General features: G+C 26.3%; 3 protein-coding genes across 4 annotated transcripts; 1 reads left to right on the top strand and 2 right to left on the bottom strand.

Moving 5' to 3' along the window:
- Positions 1–68: 68 nt before the first annotated feature.
- Positions 69–4,935, bottom strand: LOC100169113 (probable cytosolic Fe-S cluster assembly factor AGAP009023). Its single transcript, XM_001943266.5, has 9 exons — positions 4,695–4,935; positions 4,538–4,633; positions 2,972–3,115; positions 2,635–2,743; positions 2,247–2,405; positions 1,778–2,026; positions 1,499–1,715; positions 1,279–1,436; positions 69–1,073 (listed from the first exon to the last, which is right to left on the bottom strand). The coding sequence occupies exons 1-9, from the start codon at positions 4,761–4,763 to the stop codon at positions 841–843; spliced, it is 1,434 nt and encodes a 477-aa protein (XP_001943301.1). The 5' UTR covers positions 4,764–4,935; the 3' UTR covers positions 69–840.
- Positions 4,936–5,116: 181 nt separating this feature from the next.
- LOC100160329 (adrenodoxin, mitochondrial-like) lies at positions 5,117–9,153 on the top strand. 2 transcript variants are annotated; one of them, XM_008188349.3, is made up of 5 exons: positions 5,117–5,443; positions 5,959–6,071; positions 6,148–6,280; positions 7,534–7,617; positions 9,054–9,153. In XM_008188349.3, exons 1-5 carry the CDS (start codon positions 5,346–5,348, stop codon positions 9,058–9,060), a joined length of 435 nt encoding a protein of 144 aa, XP_008186571.1. In that variant the 5' UTR covers positions 5,117–5,345; the 3' UTR covers positions 9,061–9,153. The 2 variants fall into 2 exon arrangements, with proteins under 2 accessions (XP_008186571.1, NP_001232986.1); NM_001246057.2 differs by lacking the exon at positions 9,054–9,153 and having other exon boundaries at positions 5,150–5,443; positions 7,534–8,065.
- LOC100573023 (dolichol-phosphate mannosyltransferase subunit 3) lies at positions 8,645–9,528 on the bottom strand (the record flags this gene model as incomplete). Its single annotated transcript, XM_003246855.4, is given in 3 exon segments — positions 8,645–9,198; positions 9,262–9,339; positions 9,406–9,528. Coding segments are annotated over 3 exon segments (255 nt in total), but the record flags the coding sequence as incomplete, so codon positions are not given.

Genomic DNA, 9,528 nt, shown 5'->3' with positions numbered 1-9,528 from the left:
ACCATAATTATAAAATTTGACTTCTAATAAAAATTATTATAGATATTACAAATGGGATGAAATAACATTTTTTTCTGGGACTCAACTTACCTACTACCTTTTTTACCCAATTAACCGAGAAAATTTCATTTGAAATCCAATATTGGCCATTTGCCAATCCTGAACATAGTCCAACAAATAAAAATTAGTTTAATAGGTCCCTGGTTTATTTTCTTTTTAGTCGACAGGCTGTATCGTGAATGTCTGAGACGATAAATTGGGTATGAGAGGACTTGTATGATTAATCAAGTGATTTTGTATGTAACAGTTTGTTATGGAATCGTTTATAAAGTTTAGATACTTGATCGGGGCGGATGTCGAGGTTATTATTGTGATCAGTTCAATTACTAACATACCAAGGTATATTGGTTAGTGTTCTGGCTTTTTGAGAGATAATGGTTGGGGAGTCTTAAAAATGTATTTCCTTCATAGTTTTTAAATTTTTTTTTATTATAAAGTTACAAGTTGACATCACAAAATCAAATACCAATATAATATTATGCTTAGATATACCAGTATATGTTCTAAGATTCTAAGAATATCCCAAAGTCATATACATATAATTGTATTCAGTTAATTTGTGTATGTAAGTTATAGACGCTGGTCGTGCGTACATATACATAGTTAAATAAACTATTAGTGTAATATTTTATAGGTACAACATTTATTTAATATTTAAATAAACAACACACAAAAAATAAAAATACATTGGCTTACCAAAAATATGGAGAAACATAATATAAAATAATAATAACAATACTTAAAAATTACATTATAACTATATTACATTTTCTAATTTATCTACCATTTAATATTTAAAGGTTGATCAATCTTTTTAATTTCTCGATATGTTGTAAATAAATAATCGTTTTTGTTGTTTTCATTTAACCAGTTAGAATATAAATATTTTACACTATTATTTTGTGTTGGATTGCGTTTAGGTAACTCATTATAAGTATTCTCTAAGGCATTTATAAATTCTCTATTTGATTTGATTTCCATTTGTTTCACTTGAGCTCCTCCATTCAAACAACCTATTCAATTCAATTAAGTAGATAATTATTGTAAATATTAATTAAAACTTTATAAGATATTTTTTTACTAGAATTTTCTTGTAGTAAAACACCAAATAAAATATAAAATGTTCAATGTTAATTTTATATTTTTAAATTCTAATAAAATCTTTATGTATACTTTTACTTTTTTATTAAATAAATGATTTAAGAAAAGGTATCTAACCTGAAGGACATGCCATCACTTCAACATAATCGTATGGGCATCTTTTACTTTTTAATTTTTGCACAAGGTTTTGTATGTTTCTAAATCCGTTTGCTATAGCAAAACGTAGTACAACAACTCCATTAACTTCTAATGTAGCTTCTTTCATATCAACATTTCTAAAACATACAGTTATATGCATTACTTAAATTCATTAGCAAAATTTAAGTTTAGTACAAACCGTAAAGGCTTGAATTCTACTTTGTCAATATTAATATTAAATAGTTCCTTTGCTGCATTACAAAATATATGATGGGCATATCCTCCAGATCCTGAACCACTACTTGTAAACAAATTATGATTATCTTCTGTTATATTATTCATCCCTGTATCAAAATTTTCAGGAACTATATCATTGAAATTAATGTCTTGTTTGACCAATAATGCATCCACTTCAACTAAAATGTATACTGAAATGTATTATACTATGTTTGTAATTATCTTTAAAATTCATACTTACTGGAAGTAATTACACAATCAACATCTTTAGTTTCAGTGTCTACATCAAAAAATTGATCCCTCGATGCTTCCAACTTTTTGTCAAAACAAGGCATAACAGTCAAATGATATATATCAGTTCTAGGTTTATTTCTCAAATTTGAAACAAAATCTTTTATAAATGAACCCATTATTTGCTGTGGGGATTTCACACGACTTATATATGGTAGTATAAAATTCCCATGAGTTTTCTCTGCATAACACACCCAACCTAAACACAAAATAATTAATACTGAAACACCAGTTGCTACAGTTGCTTTGTCTAATGAGATAACATGTCTGTGCATGTAAAATCCACAGTTGGGAATTTGGTGGGAGCACAATACACAATGTTGCGTTGAACTGCACTTAGTTGACTAGTTTTCGTAATCATGCACTATTTTCTCTCGTAGGACAGAGTATATTCATGGTATTATATTTAATCATTTTACCTGGACATGAGGATGCTAACATGGGTAATATTTTCTGGACTTTTGATGCTTTTGCTGATTTATATCTTTCTATAAATTCGTTCTGAGATTCTAATAATGCCAAATCTTCAGCAAGTTTTATATCCAATACCAAATCTGCACCCAATTTTTTGAAATATCCTATTAAATTTAAATGTCATAAAAATACATTAGATATTATAATAATTACAATAATACTAATACACAGAGAATATCATAAATATTCGACAAATTTACACCCTGAATACATTACGCAAGCAATACAAATGTATTAGTCAGATATTTTACATTTATAGCACAGTAAAACAACACAGATCTTTCGAAACAACTTATATCATAATTAAATAACTAACAAACAACTAAAGCTTACCACATAATTTTGATGCAGCACATTCTACTGAAATATTTTTACTTGTCGCAATTGATACACAAGATTGAATAGAAATAGAAACAACTATGAATTTTTTATTATCAAGTCCCTGGAATATGATATTAATTAATTTATGTTATGGAAATAATAATAAAAATATACTTTATTCAGAATAAAAAAGGTAATGGGCGGCTGACTTGCACGCATGGCTTTGTTCCGAATACCTATTCAAGTGGTCGACTTGGTGGAAGAATCATCAGACTACTGCCAGACAAAAACCTGTTGCCACCTGGTACCTTTCTTATTCTAAATACAGTTTAAGTATAACTTTGTTTACATTTTGTGCATCAAAAACACGCATCATTTCATCAGTACTTTGTTGTTGAACGAGAACAGTTTCTGCTGAAGTTATACAACCACTGCATGCTAAACAATCGGTCAATGAAATTTCAACCTGTTTCAATTTTTCACTCTTTCCATTCTGTAAAAATAAAATCATTTTAGTATTTATATTTTGTAAACTGTCAAAAACTAATCTTGTAAATTACATAAATATTAGTAGATTAATTAAGATCCCAGAGTTTTTTTTTTAATTGAATTAAAATTAGGTGTATTAAAAGAAATATTAAGTTTAACATCTTACATTTTGAATTAGTAAAATTTACATGATAGAAGTAGGATTAATATTCTTTAAAGAATAATTTGTCAGATATTAATTTTGGCTACTTTATTTTAAACCAGGAACTAGTGAATCTAAAATACTTTAAACTATTACTTTAACATGTATCGTTTGTTTAAAATTTGATTTAATGAGCAATGCAAAGATTATAGATGATACTGTGATAATGTAAATTTTCCCTGCTACATGTAGCGGCAATGACTGTTCCAGTTATATGGCCGGTATCTATACCTGGACTTGAAGAGTGACACAGTATGCTGATCAATGTATATATCCAAGAGGGAAAGGTATGTAACTTATTGTAATCTTTTTATAGTTTTAATAATATCTAAAACCTCAATAGCAGTAATTAGTCCATTTAGACAACAGATTGTACATCTAGATTTTAGAATATCCAGCTTTTGTCAATGATGTTTGCATTATACCAGCGGTTACAAAATGGCGGCCGGATAAATTTTATCTGGCCTACAGACAATGAAATATAAGTAACAACCGATAAAAAAAGTACATAGGTAGGCTCAGTAGCCTTGCCATTTTGTTTGATTTTACAAGAGACAGCTGTTTTTAAAGTTTTCAATATTAGACGTCATTATGATACTTCACATAAATCATTTGGCAAAAAATGTCGAGTAAGTAGCGAGCTTAGTAAATTATAAATTGAGAACCTGCATATAAAATATTAAGTGCATGAATATAGCGTGAACGAATCATAGACAAAATTTCTAGCAGTTAGTTGAGAGCAAAACTGCCATTTTCCTACTTATTTCAACCCAATTTTCTATTTATATTAAAATTATTATAAATTTGTATTTTATTTTAATTTAATTAATTATTATTTAATTCATTATTAATAATGCCACTAGGCCACTATAGTATGTTTCTTTTCATTAAAATATATAATGTAAAAAATATTTGCTTTGAATATTTAGATGGCTATTGAAAATTGTCAAAATTCCCAAGTGGCCCTCCAAAAATATTAATTGGTGATCCCTACATTATACTATACTTATATTGCTGATAAATATTCAATTAAATGATATTAATTTCATATATAATAATATGCTCTAATTTTAGTTCCAGGTCTGTTTTTCACAAATATTTATAGTATATAAAATCTGAAGTAGTTTCATCAGGAGTCAGGACTATAATATGTACCACTTGTATCTATTCATTAAGTTATATGATAATAAATTAAATCCATATAGGTATTATTTAAAGAATTACTTTGGATTCTTGCATATAAGAACCATCGTCTCCAATTTTGATTTTTGCTCCTGTTCCTAATGATGATTTTTCAAATTGCACAGGTTTTATACATTCCTATAAAACATTATATAGTAATCAGTATAAATGTTATAAGAATAATAAGAGTTCAGGTTACCAGGGACGGAGTAATAAAATCGTCTAAATCGGTTAGTTTTAAAGCGCCACTGAATCCCGAAGAAATCATTGTTAAATGTGAATTTTTAAAACTCTGATCCGAAATCAGAAGTCAAGAAATACTGTAGTAACTAGTAATTACTATGTAGACGGTAAGTTAGTTATAAGTACTTATAAATACTAGCTAACTAGTTATGTGAAATAAATGATACTAAATAAAACTCCAATGGTAGACGGTAGTGTCAGATATGTAATAGTATTTTGATTTTGGCTATCAACCACATAGATAATATTATTATGATCAACCATAGAACAATGGAGAAAACACGATTAAAGATAGTACTATCTATAGCCGTGGGGGAAAATAATCACAAAATAGCTTGCTGATATGCGCGTGTTTACCTTCACACCTGATGATAATAGTGTATCCCCGTGGACTAGATAGACGGTAAACTTGTAAAAGCTAAACTCATGTCTCACAAAGTTATTACTTGTTCAATGGTAATGTCTTAACTTGGCACAATGCATGTTTGTTTAGTGTTTATCGTTGTTCATACATTTTAGGGGAAATCTAAAAAAGAAAATTTCAAACTAAATGATACATTTTTATTTATAATAGATTTATATTTTTTTTACAAAATAACCATCAATCATGTCAGTAAAATTATTAAAATATATTGTCTCAAATAGTTGTATAAGGAGCAGAGTACATAATATGAAATATATGAGTACAGTAAATAATGATAAGCCGTAAGTTTTGACCTTTTCAAATCATTATATTATTTTAGTAAAAAATTGTTTTAAAATTTAAATCGTTATTTTTAAGAAGTCAAAGAAGTAATAACTCGTTTTTCTTATTTGGCTAGAGTATATATTCAAATTCAAAATAATTGAAATGACATTGACCATACATTGTTAGTTTGATAATATTATTTTTTGAAGAAATTTTCACAATGCAAAGAAAAACTCTAAGACAGTTGTAGAACATGTTGAAACTTGTTCAATATACTTCATAATATCTAATTATTAGTTGTTTTAGTTTATACTTATAATTCCCATATTAAAGGAAAAACTATTTTATTAAATAGTTAATTCCAATAATTATTTGTGATATTTCATATTTACTAAATTAAAATTTTATGGAACTATTCACCTAAATTCTCCATTGTTGATACTATACTTGATTAAAATTCAACTGCATTTGGTCATATCTATACCAAAATATTAAATAATTGTCTAAATACCTATATAATTTTATTTTTCAGCATTAAAGTAACTTTTAACAAAGCCAATGGTGACAAAATTATTGCCGAAGGCAAAAAAGGAGATTCATTGTTGGATGTCATTATCAATAATAACTTAGATTTTGATGGATATGGTATGATCTTAAATTACTGCCCAAATTAAAAATTTATTAGTATGTTCTCTAAGTTTTATTATATTTTATTTTTCAGGAGCATGTGAAGGTACGTTAACATGTTCTACATGTCATGTGATTTTAGATTCAAAGGATTATGATGCATTACCTGATAAGCCCTCTGATGAAGAACTAGATATGTTAGATTTAGCATATAACTTAACTGATACGTAAGAATATATTTATTGATTTTGTCTTTTAATAATTTCTATTAACCTATTATTTCTTTCTCGTATTTGTTAAGATATTTTAAATTATTTAAATTTACCGTAAGCAATTCAATAATTTTGTTACTAAATTGATGAATTAATGTACTAATATTCAGTGCTAGCTGTGTTTATTTCTTAAACAAATCCACTAGAGAGCTTTTTAAATGGAGTTAACTGTATTCGCAATCTAATTATATCCTAATAAATGTAAGATTCTATAATTCAATTACTGATTACAATAAATGGAAGACAATATTTTATTTTAACTTAATAGTGTTACACTGATTTCTTAATTTTATTAAAATTAACTTTCTACTGTAGAAAAAAAAAACTATTAATGTGAGTACTAAATTAATTTAATTTATCATATAATTCATTGATAGACCATCAACCAAAATTAATCTAATCTGTTATTTTTTATATTTAAATTATATAATTTTGCTCTAAAACCTACAACTAAACTAATTATCAGGGTTGGGATTTTATAGCACTTAAAATTGCATAAATATGCGCTATAATATTACCTTAAATATCGTTAAATATGTGCTAAAAATATGCAATAAAAACAACAATATTTATCCAAAAAAAAAAGATTTGAAATTAATTTAGTCACTCTGATCAGAAACCAAATGAATTGACTTTACAACGCATTCAACGCTTGTTCGTCGATAATCGGCGATTAATAATCGCAGCAGAAATCGACAATTAAACCCAACAAAATCAGCAGATAACAAAAATTAGGACCAAATACCTAATATGAAATTATCGTAATAATTTGACTGACAAAAATCTAAAAACACTTTTACTAAAATATAATTTCATAAAATATGACCAATTTTAATTCTATAACAGGTAAAATGCAAGTCTCAAATAGTCAAAAAAGCACTAAAAACTAATAAATCGGAAAAAAAAAAAAAGCAAAATAAAATTTTTAATTGGAGTTCTCTGTATCATTAATCACATTTTTAGCTTACTCTGCTATTTTTTAAGCATCTCATAAGAAATATGCAAATGCTATAAAATCCCAACCATGTTAATTATCAATGTAATTGTATTACCTAATTTTAACTTAATACACAACTAGTAAGGTTTTTAAAAGGTCAATTTATTATAATCAGTATAACAAAGGTATCAAATTAGTCTACTAATTCCTAACCAAACTTAAATGTATGATTAATATTAACCGTAACTAGAACATAATAATTTTGTTTCAGGTCTCGATTAGGATGTCAAATAATTTTAGAAGAAAAATTAGATGGATTAGAAGTTAAAGTACCAGCTACAGTTAATGATGCTAGGTATAACTAAAACATACATATAAAAAAAACAATATTTTGACAAAAAATATTACTTTTCTTATTTAAATTAATATATTATCTATAGACTTTAAATGGAGATACAAATTTAAATTTTTATGACTTTATAAGTTTCTTCAAGTAAAATTATTACATTTATGGTTTTTATTTTTTTTTTTCATCATTTAAATACTTAAAAAGAAGTACAGTACTAGATTACTAGAAAATATGATTATATTATAATATATATAAAATATGCATTAGAAATTGTTTGTAACAAAATTGAGGACCTATATAAATGATAAGTTACTCTACTATTTAATTGTTTGTATTTCTAATGAGTAATTCGACTATATTAGCATTATCTAATTTGTGTTGTAACCATTTTTTTTTTTATCTATTTATTTTAACTCAATGTTATACAAACAATTAAATCTTCTTTAATCGCGCAGGGTACATTTTATTTTTATTTAACTTATAGTAGGCTAACTAGGATGTTAACCTTATCTAATACAAGATTATTTACTTTAATTTTTGGGAAAGTTTTAAATTCTGAGCGGAGCGCCGAATGTATTGATTTTACAATAATGTATTATTTTTATTTATTTTTGTCCCTTGTCACCTTTTTGGGCAATAAAAATGCCTTGATTTTCTAGTTCAGCATTTTTTCTGGTAGGGAAGAGAATTTAGTTAATATTTTGGGAGGTCAAAAGTAAAAATTAAGTTTTCAAGTGTCAGCCAAAATAAAAAAATATTAAAGAAAAACTGGAATTTTTACGCAAAATTGGTTACTGAAAACCTGGATTCTGTTTTTTGGTGTAACTCTATGATTAATTGTAGATACATGGAACTTTCACTATATATTTATATTGGCATTTTCTATGTTTAAGATGTTCAAGATATTTAGATACTGTTTGAGCTATTACGTATAGGCATACAAAAATTTCAATTTTTATTAGGTAGTTTTTTAAAAATAATTGTTGACAGAAATTTTTTTGCTCGGTTATAAAAATAAAAATTAAATACAAGGTTTCTCATTAGTGTGCATCTGACCTATAATGTTCTATGCTATAATTTATTTATTTATCTATTATTGAATACGGGACGTGCCCGATTACATTGTATAGTATAAATAATAACTAAGAGAAAATTACATAAATAACAACAATTTTAAATCTTAAGATATAAAGAACGAACAGACAATGATTTAATGCTGAGTATTAAGGAATAGTGGGTCCTCATTGGCCAGTTTCATCATACGGACAATAGGACGATTTGTTAGAGAGTTACAGCGGCTAAAAGGAATTGGGAAAGGGAAATATCTAACTATTTTATAGAGTATTATAATTTTAAATTTTTGGATTACATAATATGTTTAGATTCTTTAATTTTTAATTTATGTTCATAATATATTTACAAAAATTAAATTTTTATTTCAGAGACTAAAATAATGTATGTAAAATTACATTTAGTTATAAACATTGTTTGGAATGTTAACTCCGTTGTTGCAAGTAAATATATATTAAAATATCAATCGAATTTGAATCCTTTTTGTTGAAGCGCTGTTCTCGCTTCTTTTATTTCCTATAAAATCATAATATTTAGAATTGAATTTTTATAGCACAATAATTGAATATTGTATATTACCGCTTGTAAATCCTCCGCAGCTGATTTGCAATCATTGAAAGTTGCCACTCTATACAGTATAACTGCCAACGCGAAAACCTAAATACGTTAACATGTTACAATGAAAGTTGTATAGGTATTTATCAAGTTTTCGTAGGTACTTACACCAAAAAAAATCAGTAAAATAATTGGAAGAAATTGTATTACAAGGAAATGTTCCTTGGAAATTTTACTATCGTACTGGTTAAAAAGTAGACTTAACCATAATATAGACAGTATATTTACACC

The sequence above is a fragment of the Acyrthosiphon pisum genome, chromosome A2 (genome assembly GCF_005508785.2).
Source record: "Acyrthosiphon pisum isolate AL4f chromosome A2, pea_aphid_22Mar2018_4r6ur, whole genome shotgun sequence".
Classification (NCBI taxonomy): Eukaryota; Metazoa; Arthropoda; class Insecta; order Hemiptera; family Aphididae; genus Acyrthosiphon; species Acyrthosiphon pisum.
Note: the sequence above shows the minus strand (reverse complement) of the source record. Positions and strands in the feature narration are given on the sequence as shown.